General features: G+C 36.8%; 1 protein-coding gene across 7 annotated transcripts in view; it reads left to right on the top strand.

The window, feature by feature from the left end:
* The window catches only part of EPC1 (enhancer of polycomb homolog 1), a 67,223-nt gene that overhangs the window by 36,572 nt on the left and 12,426 nt on the right, over positions 1-18,225 (top strand). For all 7 annotated transcript variants that reach the window (XR_012628824.1, XR_012628822.1, XM_074867485.1 and 4 more), the window contains 9 exons: positions 7,547-7,706; positions 9,465-9,610; positions 9,695-9,901; positions 10,293-10,441; positions 11,695-11,851; positions 13,165-13,341; positions 13,446-13,535; positions 13,620-13,768; positions 15,067-15,419. Coding sequence is in view for 5 of the 7 variants with exons in the window: in XM_074867475.1 (XP_074723576.1) it covers positions 7,547-7,706; positions 9,465-9,610; positions 9,695-9,901; positions 10,293-10,441; positions 11,695-11,851; positions 13,165-13,341; positions 13,446-13,535; positions 13,620-13,768; positions 15,067-15,419 (1,588 nt within the window). In the remaining 2 variants the exon portion in view is untranslated. The remainder of the gene's footprint in view (positions 1-7,546; positions 7,707-9,464; positions 9,611-9,694; positions 9,902-10,292; positions 10,442-11,694; positions 11,852-13,164; positions 13,342-13,445; positions 13,536-13,619; positions 13,769-15,066; positions 15,420-18,225) is intronic.

The following is an 18,225-nucleotide window of genomic DNA, read 5'->3' as shown; positions in this document are numbered from 1 at the left end:
ACTGATCTTGTGCCAGAATACCTGTTGAAGACTTCTGTGCTCTGCAAGGCAGGATCAGATTGTCCTCATCAGTATGACTTCAGTCAGGTTTGGAGCCCTTCACTAGTGGTTGTTTGGAAACAGATGCTGTAACAAGCCTGTCAATGTCTTTGCTGTTTTGCATGCAGTCGGTTTGACTGGATATGCATGTGAGGAAAAGAAAAAGTGCATGGTGTGCTTCTGTAATAAGCTGTGAAGCCTGTTGTTCAGGAAGAACTGAGCATTTTTGCTTTCAGTCATACTAGAAGCCACTAGAGCCGCTTGCTGCCCTAAAGATAAGAAAAATGCAAAGGAAATCTGGAGCATCTGAACAGTTTATGTTGATCTAAGATGGCTACTGTGTTTTGGTTGTGCATTCTATACCTTTGCTTGCAGCATTACTGGTGCTTGCCTGTCCCTGGGTGAGCCCTTTCTGTTGCAGTGGCAGGTAACTATCCCTTCCCCCCGAGTCCCACAGAAACTATTTCTGATGCCTGAACTGGTTCTAGGAAAGAGGAAGAAATAGTGTGAGTGAGGAATAAGGGGTGGCATAAAAAAAATAATTGTCTGAGACCACTCTCCATGACCTTCCTTATCTTGGATATAAATTATGTCTGATTAGTAAGTTGCAGGACAACTAAGATCTGGTAACAGGAGGAGAAGGTGAAGAGAATGAACCAGTTTGGTTGTTTTTCCTTTGTTGTCTTTGTGCACAAATTTATTGGATTGGATCTGTGGAGAAATTTCCTTTAGAGTAGATTGGCCATCACTTTTTGAAGAGGCCACCTTCCCTGATCATGCAGATTACTGAGATCCTCATATGGCTGAGAGACAGGATACGTGTCCCATAGCTCACTGAGTCAGGGAAAGGGGGAGGTTGGGGAGTCATTTGCATGCAGTAGGTCACTGAAGTGCTTCAGTAGTCCCTACCATATGTTATGGCATGAGTTAGTCTGAATGGTCTTGGCGTGCAGCTGGCTCTCCTAGCAACTTTGCTGTGTTGTCCTTCACTATCCTTCCACCAATAAATGTTGCTGATGTGAGATAACCTAGGTGTAGGAACAATACTGTCCCTGTGAATTTAGCAGCCAAAAAGCTTTACCTTATAGCATAGAATCAGGTTGCTCTTGCACCAGTTCATCACCTCTGGGTGACGTAATTAACAGCTACTGATTTTTCTAGTTCCTAATGTTTTCTTATTTCATCTTAATATCACAGTAATGTGTTTGTGTTTAAGATAAGCTGCAATTTTGTTGGATTATTCTTGTGTGTTTAGGTTTTTTGTAAAAGTTTTGAATCACAAGTTGGTAGAAGGTAAAAATGTATATAAAAAAGACAGGTCTCTGAGTTTGTATACTTGTATGTCCTTGATTCTGTCTTAACTGTGATCTATTTTAGTGTAACTGTTGTGAACCTAATGCTTCTTGACAACTACCTGTTGAAAATGGTATCCTTTTTAGTTCTGATACCTTGAACATTATAGTATGAGCTGTGAGATGGTAACTTTGGAAAGCATGTCTGTTGGACAGGGGATGAATGAGAGTATTCTCCCCAGTCATACTGATGTAAATCAGCAGGTCCATGAAGACCAGTAGATGGACAGTGGTTTGACGTGATTCCCAGTAACAACAGAATCAGTTGTAGTGTCCTTTTCTGTATTTTTTGTTTCAGAGGCAGAGATGTGATTATGATGTGCACAGACTTGAACTCACTCCTGTGCCCTTTTTATATGTACCAATATTTTAAAAAACTCTTTTCACTTTCTCGGTGTGGCTGCTTCTGCCACCCCATCTTTTGCTTCCTCCAACAGAGAGCACTCCCTTCCTTAGGGTAGGCTTTGAGAATTTGGAGACTTTCTGCTCCGCTGTACACACTGGACTTAAGAGTTGGCAGTTCTGGTCATTTCCGTAAGCAGATGTGCCTTAAATGATAATCTATTTTAAGAGATCTGGAATAATTTGGAGAAATTATTTGAAGAAGTATACCATCAAATTACAAAACAGTGGATTGTTTCTTTCATTCTTAAGAAGCTACACTTACTGCCACTGTAGTAACATTTTTTTCGATTGACTTTCTAAAACGATAATGTGCATTCTGACCCTTTTGGTTTGTTCAACTGTTAATGACAGGATTATGTCACTTAGTCTTGTAATGTCTTATGTTGTGGTTATCTTACTTTGAATGTAGACTCCAAGGTGTGCTGCAGAGTAAGTATCTTGTCAAAGAAATCTTTGTGCTCCTCCAGTGCCAGTTTTCTTTGAGAAACTAACTGGAATCCGACAGTCATGTTGCCAAAAACTTACCAAGTATTACCAAAATGTGGAAGAAGGCAAATACTGCTTGCTTTCAGTTGCTGCACTTCTGCTTGGTTTTGCTTGCAGGCATGAGTGCCTACTTGTAGTCAGGTTCAACCACAATTACAGCATCCTTTCTTTTATGTTTTAATTATTGTGTAATACAGCTTTTTTTAATGTAGTGTGCTAAAAATGCAAGAAGTATGCAAGTACTAAACTTGTTTTGAAGAATTACACCAGTGTCCTTGCATTATCATTTGAGAGAGGTCCTGTTACCCCCCAAAGTAGAACTGAACAAAAGTTCCAGTCCCTTCAGGCTGCAGTGAGAGCTGCGCAGCTGTGTTCCTGTTTTCCCTAGTGCTTCTGTTGCTGCCAACTTGCTTTAGATTATCTTCTGACTCTTGGATGTTTTGGAACATGCATGGCCATACTGATACAGTAAGAGTGGATACAAGGGACAAACTTGATATCTTAAAATTAATAGAAAGAAAGACTACAGAACAAAGAATGGTGTTGATATATAATTTTCTTAGGAAGTTTCTTAAGTACATCAGGCCTTGCTACATTCCTGAGTAGTCAGAAGAAGGGTTGATGTTTTTGGTGGGCTTGTCCTGTAGACTAATTGGAGGAAAAATTCTAAAGGAGGAAAGTGGTTTTGTTTGTTTAAACAACTAGCAGCGTAGTCTGAGATGTGTTGGAATTTTAACTGTCCACATACTTTCCTGGACAGGAATATAGTGGGATGAATAAGGTTGCAGTTTCGTGTTACTGGTTGGGTGTTGCAAAAAGTGATGAAGCTGCTCTTTTCCTCAGGCCCCCTCTGTCTCTGGGCTGAGTTCTCCAGCTGCATCCCTTTGACTCTGGGATTGTCTGACCACTCGATGAGCCAGTGTAGGAAGCTAAACTGATGGAAAATGGGGGGGGTGGGGGAACACGACACAACACGGACGGTCGGCACACGCAAGCAGATTTTTAGGTTTTAGATTAACTCTTTCTTTGAATAGCTTTAAACACAAATTTGGATGAGCATTAGTAGTACAAGGTAGAGGGTATGAACAGTACCATCATACTAGAAGTACTGGATCAAATTAGTATCATAGCACAACCAACTCCCAAAGTTGAATTTCTGATAGTTTTTTTATGTCCAGGCAGAGAAATCAACTGAAGAGGGAAGCTTTTCTGGATATAAGCCTGACTAATAGGTTGAAAGTAGTTAAATGTAAAAGTGGAAGGCAGTTTCAGTGATAATAAACTACCTGCAATAAGTATGTGTTGTGAAACAGGGTAGGTATGAAAGATCTAAGGGAATCTGGTTGAGAGAGAGAGGGAAGAAACTGCAAAGTCTCCTGTGTCATTCAGTAGTTCGAACTGAGGTTTTTTTGTAAGAGAACTACGGCTATTCCAATGTAGTTTCAATAAGAAGGATAACTTAACACAGCGGTCTGAATGCACTGGAAGTGGAAACTGATGAATGGGAACAAATAATATGTGAACAATTAATATTTACATGAAAGGTTGGTCTGAAAAGAGGAACGAGGTGAGACCCATGTAGCAACCAATGTGCAAGAATACGAAAAGAATAGTTTGTAAATATTTGTAGTAAGATGAAACCTTGATGGTATTTGATACTGAGATGGTTGAAATGTTTTATCTGCCATAGCTTTTCATGAGTCTTAATCTTCTTTTGCCCTTGGTATTCATTTTTAAAAGGTGGTTTTTAGTTTAGTGATGCAGCTAAGCCAGGTTAATGGCTAGCTGCTACCAAAGGAAATCATGTTTCTCTCTTCCTCCCTTTCCCCACTGCCTCCTCCACCTGCCCTGGAAGTTCAAGGAGCTAATTTGTCAGAAGAATAATTGTTTCTAAGTGTTCTCAGGGGAAGTAACGGGAGGGAGATGGCTTTCTGTGGATTTGGTTCCCTAAACTGTCGTCATAGGTTCAGTCTGGCATAAGGCAGTGGTGATATAGAGGATGACAGCACGGGGCACAAGACTGCACCTTGTGGTGGGAGCTAACTGTTAAATGAGTTTCCTTCTAACATGACAAATTACAGCCTTTGAGCTTGACTAACTCACTTAAAATTCATGATAGGAATTTAAAGAAACAGTCCGAAATAATTTCACAGCTATTTGAGAACTTCTGAGGGACAGATGGTGACCCAGAGGAGAAGGGAAAAAGGGACTGCAACAGTGCTTCTTTAAAAAAACCCAAACAAACAAAAAAACCCTCACCAACATAAAATCCACAAAAAAAACCTCAAACAAAAAATCCCAAACCAAAACCCTGTAAAAGGTGGGAGCTAGAAGGTTACAAATAAGCAAGCTTAACTGCAGTTCCTGGAGGAATATGGATAATGTAAGTTACTTGTCCCCAGTAATCACCCGGAAGATACTACTCTCTCTGTGAACAACTAATATGAGTTTTTCAAGAACAAACCCCAGTTAATCCAGTCTAATTTCTTTCTGTGACAGGGCAAGGGACCTAGTAGATAGTTGCATCTTGGCTTTTAAAAAAGGCTTTTTGATACTGCTCTGTAATGCAGTGAGCATAAACTACTATAGAAACTGTTGTATAGTGAAAATATATGATTGGAAAACTGTATCTGGGAATGGATGAACAGTCAATTTGTTAAATTTCTGAAGACATCTGTCTTTAAATGTCTGTTGGTGTCTTTGGGAGTGACTTACTACAGCATTTACATACTAAATCAAGAAGGGCAGCCAGCATTTTTGATTAGGATTTGGAATTCAAAATCATCTGAAGAGCTGAGAAAACCACTGCACTTTTAGATGGAAAGCTAATGGTTTCTGATGAATGAGGTGTTGCATTTGGGTGGGAGTAATCAGCTGTGCAATCGCATTGGAGAATGACTGCAGAATAGAAACTGCAAGCTGTAGTAGGTTAGTTAACTGTAGATATTTAATGTGCTTTCATGTTAAAAATGAGTGCTTCCAGAGTTACCAATTACACATGATTATATGTAGTCAGGAGAGAGAGAGATGTGCTGAGCTGCCAGCTGGGATGTTGAAGTTGGGGCAAAGTTGCTGTTGCAGATTTCTGTCCAAATAAGTGAGAACTTGGTGCATGTAACCTCCCATAAAGGGGAAGTTGCCTTGTCTGCTTATTTTCTTTTATTTAGTGGAGTGTCTTTTGTGATGAAACAGATACGAAGAGCTGATCAGTTTACCTGTTTCAGTGGAGGAACTTTTATCCAGTTGCTTTTGTAATATGTGGGTCTACTAACACCCTTGCTTAAGTACTGAGTATTTTTGTAATTGGGATGAAAGTTGGACAAAACTATGATTTGTGCTTCTGATTCAAGAGTATTAAGATTTCTTCAAGTACTTGTTACTGAAGCCTATTGGGAAGTAAGTATGGACTACTGGTACTAACAAGCAGTGACCATTTCCATATCAGATATGGATCAGAGAAATTGAAATCTTAATTTAGTTTCTAGCCCCCTTTTTTTTCCCTGAAATAAAGCAATTTTTTTTGTGTTTGAAAACACTAGTTGCAATAAATGCACCAGGAATTCTTTGTATGATTATAAAAACAGTAAGCCTTTGCTGTTATTCAAAAAACATTGGCTGTTGTTATGTGTTTGATATAGAATCCTACTGTGCTATATGGAAATAAAGCTTAATTCCCTGGTTTGCAAAAGTTGTAGCTGTTGGGACAAAATCCTGAAGAATTATTACTGTTTACATAAATTTGAGGTGTCTTCACTAAAAGGTAGAAAAGAAATTATTTTGTACCATACCAAGAACAAATTTAGGTGCCACACCTCCTAGGTGACATACATGTCTGCACTTAGCAAATGCTAGAGGATCAGAATTGGTCCAGTGAGTTTTACTCACAACTGTATGATATGTCCTGTTCTCAAGATTAGTCTCTTTTCATGAAGAAACTTTTTAATGGGACAGATGTGAAAAAAAATGTATGAAGCTTGTTTGAAGGTAAAGATAGGCTAAAATCCTGTCACTCCTTGTAGCAGAATTATAGTTTGAAACAGGTTTTAGTTTGAGGCTGCGCTAACTGCAGTTTACAATAAAGCCTATTTTATAATTTTCTTGATTTTTTTAAAAGTTAGGTGTTAATTGCTTTTATTGTGCCGAAGAGGGGGTAAATTCAAGTCAGACAAAGATTTAATAAGATCATACGCAAGAACACTGAAATGTTTGTACTTCAATATTAAAACTGATTATCCCTGCCACCCTTTTGCTGCAGTTCCTGTTTGGAGTATTTCAGTAATCTGGTTTATTGGTTTATAGCACTTCACTGACAGCTGTATCAGCACAACGGATGCAGCACTGGTTTACTGAGCACCTAGGAAGGAACAGTTTAAAATTTGAGAAACCAGCTTTGGTACTAGGGTAAAAATACCCATTTATATACATGTACATATCTTACTGTGTGGGGTTTTGTTGATAACTCTATATGAACTCTGCTGATACTACTTACTGTCTCGACAGCATCACAGCAAGAATGGAATGCATTTGAATAGCAGTGTTAGAAAATTACTAGAATTTCTAATGTTACTAATTTGCTGGGCTGTAGCAAGATGTGTAATTTACTTTTAAGCTTGAAAAACAGTTGCAGATTTCTAAAAGTTATTATTCTCACCCTCACGGTTTATAGTTTAATAATAAACTTTACTTGACGGAATAGGAGGTGAAAAAGGAGGATAATGGAAGGCATTGCAATAAATGAGAATGTCTTTAGGAATCATTTTCTGTCTGGGTAAAAATAGTTGCTTCTCTTCTTAATAGGAGATGATGGCAGGCCTTCTTTCTGGTTTTCTGACATCACTGGCAATAAATGGCCGTAGCAAATATGGAATAATACCAGAGTGAATAGCTGTCTGCAGCTCCTTGCTGTAATCTGTATGTCTAATCAATCTTAAGTGTCTGTCCAGAAATACGTAAAGATGGATTTATGTAGTTTGATGTGCCAAGAACATACAACTTGACTAAGTTTAGTATGTGAAGTGGTGTGTGTTTGTGTAAGAGGGAGAGCTCCACCTACTGGAAAAGCCGCATGGTTTGTGGAGTGCATTTTGAGTCAAGGGTGTGATATTGATTTCTTATGTCTGGTCTCAGGGATTTGGAATGAGAGCATTGGCAAAGAAATAGACTTCCTTCAACTTTAAAAAATCAGCTCAAAAAATCAGCTGTGAAAATATTTTCTCAGATTTTCATCTTTACTCTTTTTTTTTTTTTTTTTTTTTTTTCCCTAGGAACATCATCTCCAGCGGGCTATCTCAGCACAACAAGTATATGGAGAGAAGAGGGATAACATGGTTATACCGGTTCCAGAAGCAGAAAGTAACATTGCATACTATGAATCTATATATCCTGGAGAATTTAAAATGCCAAAGCAGCTGATTCATATACAGCGTAAGTAAAGTAACTCATTCATTGAAATCTACATAGAGAACTTTTATTTTGCTATGATTTCAAGAGATTACTCTTAAATGTCTGTTGAGCTTGCATCAAGACTGACTTCTGCGAATTAATTTTTTCCATCATGTAAAGGAGTACATATTTCTTACTGAAGAGGTATTATTTAGTTCTTGATCGAGAAGTAAATAGATGTCCTTCTTGAGTCTATGTCTGTGTGTTAATACTTTAAATTTAGTAGTCTCAAAGGCCTGTTTCTGTCCTCTTTAACACTCAGTAGTTAGAGCTTGCAGGGAAATTTAGGTTTGTTAGCAAGGCCAGACAAATCTACTCAGAGGAGCATATATAATACATAGTTAAGAAACCTGTCCCCTGAAGCTTGACCAGGATAATAGGACAGTAAAATGGATTGGGAAGCCAAACAGAAATGGCAGTAGTAGTAGTAGTAGCAGTAGTATTTGCCTATGCCAGCTGGAAGTATTCTATATCTAAAAGTAGGTATTTTTTGATGACTTGCAAATGTGTTGGGATTTTGTTTTTTTCGGAAGATAGCAGCTATTCTGTATGGACATGACCCTTGATGAGAGTACCACATTACTTCAGATAACTTTTGAAAACATAAAAAATATAATCTGTTGCAGAATTCTGTTGTATGGTGTAATTAATAGAATTTAAAAAATAGTATTGGTGCTATGTAAATGGATCTCATGCCTAATTCAGTTAAATGTTAGACTTCTATATCAGTCCGAGCTTCAGTAATGGCTTAAAGTATTAGAATCATAGAATAGTTTGGGTTGGAAGGGACCTTTAAAGGTTATCTAGTTCAACTCCCCTGCAGTGAGCCAGTGGAAGATGAGGTAGATCAGAAAATGTTGCTCTGCTCCTGAGCAAATGAAAAGACTAATACTGGCAGCCTTCCATGATGATACTAAGGTTATACTTTTTCATTCTTCTTTCCCTTATCTAGTGGTCTAACAGCTGAAATGGTGATTTTTCAGCTGCATTGTATTCTACCTATTTATTTACTAAAAGCAAGTGACACTTTTCACAATGTGTTTCCAGATGGGTACATGGGAAGAAATTTGTGTCTCTTATGAACTAAACCAACTTGAATGAGGCATGAGAACTAGGGACATTTTGTTTTGAATGCAGAATGCTTCGTTTTCATAGGATGTTGTGGAAAACAGAACAGTTGTTTGTGTTCTGCAAAACATAACTTGTATGTGAAGATGCCTTGCTACATAGGGTAAACCATGCTGGGCCAGTTTAGTCTAACTTGTCAACATCACAGAGATCATTGATTAGAATATGTGTAAGTTCATTGTAATACGGTCTGCACGTACTTTTGTAGAAGTGCTTTGAAATGTGTTTGGGCTGAAGTCTTAACTGTTGATAATACAATACATAAAACTGCAGAATACTAGACAGTGTTGAAAATTCTGACTAGTCTAAAAATTTCTTACTGAAAGCAGTGAGGTAGAAAGCTGCTAGCTGGTTTGACCACTAGTAAGCTTTCATTGGTTAACAAAAGCATAGTCAAATAGATAATCAACTTTTAATCCTGATTTATTTTTAATGGTGTAACTTTTTTTTTATTAAAATACTAGATATAACTTCGAAGTGGTGTTACCACAACATTCTAAGAAATAATTTTGGTTTTCTCTGTAGAAGAATCTGATGTGTACTCCAGACACTGCTATTAGAACAAAACATTTCTGTAGTAAAACTAACTTTAACTTTCACTGTATGATTTAGCCTTTAGTTTGGATGCTGAGCAGCCGGATTATGACTTGGATTCGGAAGATGAGATCTTTGTGAATAAGTTGAAGAAAAGAATGGACATCTCTCCTTTGCAATTTGAGGAGATGATAGACAGACTAGAAAAGGGCAGCGGTCAGCAGGTACAATGGTACTTTGAATAAAGAATTTGAATTACACACTCTGTATTTGCTATGTGAAAGTGACGTGCTGGGTTTTACATTTAGCCAGTCAGCCTGCAAGAGGCCAAGCTGTTGCTGAAGGAAGATGATGAATTGATCAGAGAAGTGTATGAGTACTGGATTAAAAAGAGGAAAAACTGTCGAGGTCCCTCTCTTATCCCAGCAGTGAAACAAGAGAAGCGAGATGGTTCCAGCACAAATGACCCTTATGTTGCTTTTAGAAGACGAACAGAAAAGATGCAGACAAGAAAAGTAAGTAGATCAATATCTCCCTCTGCTTTCTTTTGTTTCCTTCTCCCTCTCTCAAAAAGTATCTTATACAAAGAAACAATTCTGCTATGTAGTATAAAACAGTAAAAGTTGGGGTCTTCTGTTGTTCTAATTTGCAAGGGTAAAAACATAAAAGAAACTACTTTAGGACAGCTATTGAATGAATGTATTAATTTTTCACTAAATCTACTGTCAAACCTCCTAGGGTGTTGGTAAGCTGTAGCTCTTTGATAACATGCACATGCTTCTCTTTGTTTTAGTATGTGATTATTTTTTATATATATATATATATATACACATAAATACTTAGAACTTTAATTCAGATTGTTTAATTTAAATGATGTGGGGAGACATATACACTGTGTATCTACAGAATCGAAAGAATGATGAAGCATCATATGAGAAGATGCTTAAGCTGCGTCGAGATCTGAGTCGTGCAGTAACCATCCTGGAGATGATAAAGAGGAGGGAAAAAAGCAAGAGAGAGTTGCTGCATTTAACACTGGAAATTATGGAAAAGAGGTAATGTTTATTAAAAGTCCACTGCAGAAAGCTTTGGAAACTACTTTGTATTCTGATTCCCACAGATAGTTAAAACAGTGAGAAGTTTTTAAAATAAGTATTTAGACTCTCACATTTACAGGCTAGCATATTTTCATATGTGGCTATGGAGAGCAAAATAAAACATTAGGAACTTGCTTATTATGGGAAAGCGACCTATCATGCTAATCTACATTGTTTTATTACGTCTGTATATGTATTCAAATGTATGTATATATCCTACATATTATATATGAAGAGAGATTGTAGTTTTGGGTAAATTCATTTGGAAATTTGTGTTAAATATGTAGCCTAAGGAAATCACAGCTAACTTTAAGGCCAGTCATTACCATTTTTCTTTTTCTTCATTATCGCAGTTCTTTTTTAGTAAAGCTTGATCTAATACTCTCTTGAGGAAAATAAGCATTTTGTACAGTATAAAATATTGTTCTGTGAATCAGTTCCAACTAATGCTTCTTTTGACATCCATCTGAATAGACTTCTGTAGCTTAAGCATCCATGTTTGAAAACAAATGTCCTGAGTCAGTATTTTAAAGCTCTCAAACTGACTTTTTAGTCTTGTCTTCTTAGGGAGACAAGTTGAGTGTCTCTGCCGGGGGCATTTGTTTCAAGCACTGACCGTTTTCAGTAAAAATAGAGAAGGGAAAAATCTCAAAGATTGTCCAGTAGTTTTCTCAAGAAAATAAGGTGCTAAATAGAGGAAAGACTCTAATGCCCCCCTCGGGATGAAAAACTGCACTTCAACTCAGCACTTTTCACAAGACTTGAAATGCAAGGTGTTTCATGGATCTGCTTGTTGTGAAACTATTCCATAACACAAAAGAGGCAGGATTGTTGAATAAGGCACTCTGCTGCACTGTTTAAAACCATTTGGGTGATAGATGTATATTTTTAAATGGTACCTTTCCCCCAAGTAAGGGGGTAAGGAAGCCTTTTCTTCTAGTTCTGCTTCTTTCCTTTAAATTACTATCTTTTGGAGGTGCTTTACAGGGTAGTTATCCTTTTATTTGTCAGAATTAGTCATCACAATGAAGTTTCCATGTTATTAGTCCCCTTTTCTGGAGCAATACTTTCTGTACTTCTTGCTGTCATCCTGGACGTCTCTTTACCCCAAGTTGCAAGTATTAGACTGTGTTTCTCTGTGTTGCACGGTTTTTTACCAGACATACATTGTAAACGTTCCAACAAATTAAAAAAAAAAATTCTGATTTCAGGTATAATTTGGGTGACTACAGTGGAGAGATCATGTCTGAGGTCATGGCACAACGGCAGCCAATTAAACCTACCTATGCTATTCCCATCATTCCTGTGACTAACAGCAGTCCTTTTAAACACCAAGAAGCTATGGAACTGAAAGAATTTAAAGTTAAAGTGAGTAACGTTGGTAACCAAGTTACTAGTTCATGCTGTTATGTATGCAAGATACAGCATTTTAGGCGAGGAGGGGGAAAGCTTTTTGAAACTGGAAATAGACTAACAAAGCTACAATTAAACTAAAATGCTTTGTTAGGAGTTATGATAACATATAGACTACTGGCTTTCCTCAAGGCAGAAATAAAGGAAGTCTAGATGAAGTACAGGTAAAAGGACACAAGCAATTATATTCTTATTCTGGGGGATATGAGCAATTTTCTCTAATACTGTCCTTAAAGGAGGATATCCTGAAAAAACCTGTATTTATTACCCAGATATTGGACAAAGACAGGATTAATGAGGTAAAACCCATATCTTGTTCTAAACTCAAGTAATTGTTTTAATCTGGAAGGTTGTTTTTTGTTTTGTTTTTTAAATATGATCCACTGATATTCCCAGCATAATGTATATCTTTGGTTTTGTATTTAAGTAAAGTATCAAATAATCTTACTTAATTTTGAAAGCTGACCAGCACTTTTTTTTCCTGCAGGCTTTAATTTTGTGTCATAAAATCTTAGCCACAGTGCCAACAACTGAGCATAATAAATAGGTCAGGTAACACAGGAGAAATGCTGAGGTATAATTTGAGTTTTAAACAAAGACTTCTTAACTGAAGAATGTCCAAAGGCTGTTCTGAATCTGACAAGGTGGCTTGAATCACTGAATATTTGCACTGATAGTAGAGCATTGTTGCTGAGACTGCTGGAGTGTACTTAGCTATTAGTGATGCTGGGCCAATGCAGTGTCTCACAGCATGAAAGAAATCTGTTTCTTGGAAACCTGGGCAATGCGCTTAAACTTGAATTTGCATAGTATGGGGAAATATGTTTAAATTTTAGAAGATTTTGAGAGTCTAGGTATCTTTGAGAAGTCTCACTTCTATTTTTGCCTTTAAAGCATTGTTTGGTACTTAGTAATCCCCTAACACTACATAAACGCCTATTCATTTAAAACATTAGAAAATAAAAAGAGTACCTCATGGAGATCACTGTATATATTTTAGTCTGCTTCTCCAAAGTGGTACTGTATCTTAACTACTAGTGTTTTATCTAGCACAGATTGAGCAAACAGTGCTTGATTCCACCTTGCCTGTTAAGTGTTTCAATTACTGGAAATGAAATACAGATATTCATTAAATGACTACTTGTATTGCTGTCAAGATGGTGGAGAGATGAGTTCACTTTTTAGCTTGCTTACACAGGAGTTCTGTAAGACTCCTGTTTTAATCTAATTTCCTTATGTGTGTAATTCTATGCTGCCTTTTCTTGCAGCAAGATAAACCTGATGTTATTAGACCCAAAAGAAAGTATGAGAAGAAGCCAAAAGTCTTACCTTCGTCTGCTGCTGCTACTCCTCAACAGACAAGTCCTGCTGCACTGCCAGTCTTTAATGCTAAAGATTTGAATCAGTATGATTTTCCTAGCTCAGATGAAGAACCTCTCTCCCAGGTAGGACCTCTAGAGTTCTATGCTGCTCTTGGGGAAAGAATAGAAGTAAAACTCATGAATTTACTAATATCTCTCCTCATATACCCCCCATCCTCTCTTTAAAGGTTTTGTCTGGTTCTTCGGAGGCTGAGGAAGAAAATGATCCTGATGGTCCTTTTGCCTTCCGTAGGAAAGCAGGCTGTCAGTACTATGCTGTAAGTAGATTTCCTTAAGTATCATAAAACAGAGCATTGTTGTGGGAAAACATCTTGTGTTTAATTTTTTAAAATTATTTTAAGCCTCATTTAGACCAACCTGGCAACTGGCCATGGAGTAGCCCTAAAGAGGGAAGATTAGGAGATGTGCGTTACAGATACTGCTTAACCACCCTCACTGTACCCCAGAGGTGTATTGGGCTTGCACGAAGACGGGTCGGCCGTGGTGGAAGGTAAGTGTTACATAATTGTTGGTTTTAAAAACAAAATTAAAACCAACCAAACAACAATCAGTAAGACATCTTTTTAAAGAGCAAAGTTAAAAAAACCCAAAACAAAACAAAAAAAAAAAAACAAAACCCACCCTCAAAAATTGAGACATCGGGGGGTTGAGTTTTTAAATACTTCAATTTGATAGAAATTTCCTTAGCTGATTAATGTCTCCATTTTTATTTTGCAGTAGTGGAAGCCACTTTTAATACTGTTTTCTTAAATGTTTCTAGATTTTTTTTTTTTTTTATTGGTGGTACTCATAAGTTCTGAAGTGAAAATACATGTATGTTTTTAGTTGTGATTGATGGTTTGTTATTTAAATGACTTGCATAGTTGTCTTCAAATAGTACTATTTAAAAATAGCAAAAAATCACATTTTTGAGAAAAAGCTTTTCTGAGTTTGGACTGTACTTGGTGATTTGCCAGTTGTAGAGGAGAATTTTGGGAGGAATACTTACAAGTGACAATAACTGTAAAGCTTCAAACATTGTCAGAAATATCAAAGAATTAAGGACTTGCTTAGAAAAAAAATGCCTGAGGTATATCTTTATCAAAAACAATTTATAAATTGTAGTGTGTAAGTGCTATTTCTTAAATATTGTGTGATGTCTTTAAGAAAATGGTTCATTGGTATTAAATTTTAATTGAAAAAAATGTAAGAACATGATTTGGCTTTCAGATTAATGCTTACAACCTCTTCACATATTAGCAAATCAGATTGGCTTATCAGCAAAATCAGAATGGGAGCTGAAGGCTCTTACTGGGATTTTGCAAGGGGATTTGGAAGTTAGTGTGACATCGCCAGTGCATTGGGATGGTTGTGGGTATATTCCGTATATATGGAAGTAAGGCTTTTGAACTGAAGTTACTTTAGGAGGGCGTTTGAATAACTTCTTAGTTACTGAAGCAATTTTATTCTCAAGCTTTTCTTCTTTGCGTTGTGGAGCAGCGTTGTTCCAGCCTGATTAAAAAAAATAATAAGTTATATATGTTGTTACAGTGCCTTGATATATATACATGATGATGTACATCAGCTGTTCAAACAGTTGAAGAGAAACCTAAACGTACTACTTAGAATAATATAGTCATGCATTCTCTGTCTGTTCTGAGAGGGGAGGAGGTTACTTGTTCTAGAATGGTCTTGTGTAGTTTCTTTTACTTATATCCCTTTGTTGTCCCCAAGCACACATGGCAAACTGATGACTTTTTTGGTATTTTCTTGCCACTGTATAATTCTGCATTTTTTTCCTGGTTTTAGGGTGCTACTAGACAGAGCACATTCGGACTACGATAACACATTTCATCAGCTGGATTTGGAAATGTTTTCCTCATCACAACACTCTTCAATCAGTCAATTTGCCAATACCTCAGAAACAAATACCTCGGACAAATCGTTCTCGAAAGACCTCAGTCAGATACTAGTCAATATCAAATCATGTAGATGGCGGCATTTTAGGCCTCGGACACCATCCCTACATGACAGTGACAATGACGAACTCTCCTGTAGGAAATTATACAGGGGTATAAATCGAACAGGCACAGCACAACCCGGGACCCAGACATGCAGTACCTCTATACAAAGTAAAAGTAGCAGTGGTTCAGCACATTTTGGTACGTTTATTTTGACAAACTTGCTTCTAGACATCTTAAACTTGTCTCAGAAAATCCAGAATATCTTCAGGTCATCCATACTTTACATCATGGTCTGTTTTGATGGCAACAGCCCATCTTCACTTTTATCTCTTTATTTGCTACATAGAATGTTTATTTGTATTTATTGCTAGTGGTAATATACTGCATCTCAAACTTATGCAAATACTACCTTGGTATGATTTTAGAAATATGAAGGTTTAGAAGCAGGTATTGTGTAGGTTTTAAGTTGACTCAGAAGATCTGGATTTTTAAAATTAAAGATGTTGACATAAGTATTACATTCCAGATTTTTTTCTGCCACAAGGTGTGTTGATGGGGAATGGTTAGTTTAAATGTTTGCATTTAAAATCCCAGCATGTTATGAATTCTTATTTGAATTCACATGAAATTAAATGCCATTTGCTATCCAAAAAATACCCAGCCCACCCCCACTGATGCATCTGCTTATGCTTGGTAAAACTCTCGGACTAATCACCTCTACATCTTGTCAGCAAATCATATCTCATAGAACCTGAGTTACAGAATTGAGGACCTGACTCGTAAGAAAACTTAATGTGGTGTTAATTGTTTTTTTTAATTGGAATACTCTTGGATAACATCTCTCTTTATATTGGGTTCTTCACACTGGAAGACTGGTATTTATGTAGTTACAATGTAATTTAAATAACTCTTGAATTTTGATCAGTCAGTACATTAAATGTCATCTTTTTATAGAAAGTAAAGTGATGTAGTTATTTCTTTATAAAAAACTTCAAAAGTTCACCATTTTGTAAGGAGTCTCTAGAACCATGTTTTCCTTGCCATTTTGAATTATGGCTTTGGAAATAAATTATAAAACCTGGCTAATGTAGGAGTCGGCTAGGGAGAGATGCATATACCTAATAAATTCCCCAGACTCTGGGATGTTTTGGAGATTTCCTCAAAGAATGTTATCCTGGTATCAAATTACTTTAATCCTCCTATTTTCCAATATATTTTGTACTTTTCCCTGCACCACCTGTTTTGTTTGTTCTGATTTGTTTTTTCTGAAAAATATTCCTTGCATTTTTAGACTTTGTGGGCAGCTTTGTTCTCCTGCTTTATTTCATGCTTCCTCTCCATGATGTCCTAGAGTAGGTCCTTCTCCCCATCCTCCATTCTTTTCTCTTTTATGACTGTTCTTGCTGGAAATGTATTAGGGACAAAACTGATGGTTCTTCTGGTTTGTGATCTAAGTACAGCTTTTGGAGTTTAAATTCTGCCCCTCCAGTGTTTCAAATCAGTAAACCAGGTTCAGAGGAGAGCATGATCTGTCTAGCGGCCAGAGTCTGAAGTGTGATAAAATAGTAGTCAGCTTGCTAGTGTGAAAACAAAACTAATGTGTGATGAATAGAATATAAATATACTTTAAAGTAGTAATGGGCAATACAGTGTATCTGAAAATCACAGACTTGACAAATTGGTTGTTTAAATTGAGTTTATAGCATATCTCTTGATATGTGTGTATATAAATACACAAAAACAATCCTGTAGAATCTTTTTTCCTTAAATAGATTAAGATATTTATCTACATCCATTTGGGAATGAAATGCAATTATTACTTATAGCGATGAGTTCTGTACAAGGTTTTAATTGTGTGGTTGTATTTTGAAGCCTGTGAGTAATACATATGTATAAGTGCCTAGCATATGACATTCATTTGTGCTTGGAATTCTAGGCAGATAGTTTATCTCATCTCTGTAAAATATTTAAGTTAGTATTCTGAGCTTTTCCAAGTTTAAATGTTGTAGAGTTTAGATTCATATTTTTGTTAGGGTTTGATACAGGAATGAAATAAAAAAATATACTTTAAATTGGTTAGCACAATCTTTGGGTAGTTACTTGTTACTAATATAACCAGGTAGACTGTACCCATATAATTATTTATAATCTTAATTGGGATTCTTGTAGCATTGGAGGCATATATGAGTTTGTGTATATGTGGTGTAACGATGGTCATCTGTTTAGGGGTAGGTGTTTAAAGGAGCATGTGGTCTAGTTCACTTTGGTACCATTCTGTTTTCTAGTGTTCTTTTTTCAATTTCCTAAAGGATTCTTTAGATACATTGTCTACACAGATTACAGGTGTGTTTGTATGTCTCCTACGTATAACTTCTTCAAAGGTGCTTGTCAGTTGGGACTGCAGCTGCTGAGTGATGTCCTCTTACTTTCTGTAGCAAATACTGTAAAAAACCAGGTATCTAACATCTGTACTAAAGTTTTTCTGTTACTGCTGCAGATCACAACCCTGTAGAGTGTTCATGTTCATTTTTCTTAGCTGTCTTTAAAGCTGGGAGTTTGTTGTGGGTGTGGATTTTTTAGGTTTGTTTCTCTTTGTCTTTTAGGTTTTTGAAGTGGCAGTAGGTCTTTTTACCAGAAAACATTTCTCAGTGCCTCTCTACTTTTAAAAATCCTTTTATCCTTTTGCTGCCACTATGAGTTGTGGTCAAACCATATTGCTTACCTTTAAGATGAAGTTCATCATGAAATTCTGTTGTGGCCAGCAGAGGTGGTGATTTTGAAGTGCCTTTGACCCTGAAGAAATGCAGGTTTTTCTGGTCTGCCTTTCAGAGTGTTCAGCATAAAAGATCTGTGGAAGATTAAGTTATCACATTGAGATTTTGTGTGTAAACTAAGAAAGGATGTCTTGGAAAAAAAAAATCCCTTAAAAGTTACTTGAAAATGAGGCTTGTAGTGGACTTGTCACGTGCTGAAGGATGGACTTCGGCAGCAGGATCAAGTGGCC

Source organism: Strix uralensis, chromosome 1 (genome assembly GCF_047716275.1).
Source record: "Strix uralensis isolate ZFMK-TIS-50842 chromosome 1, bStrUra1, whole genome shotgun sequence".
NCBI classification, from domain to species: domain Eukaryota; kingdom Metazoa; phylum Chordata; class Aves; order Strigiformes; family Strigidae; genus Strix; species Strix uralensis.
The sequence above is the reverse complement of the archived record's forward strand: the minus strand, read 5'-3'. Positions and strand labels throughout refer to the sequence as shown.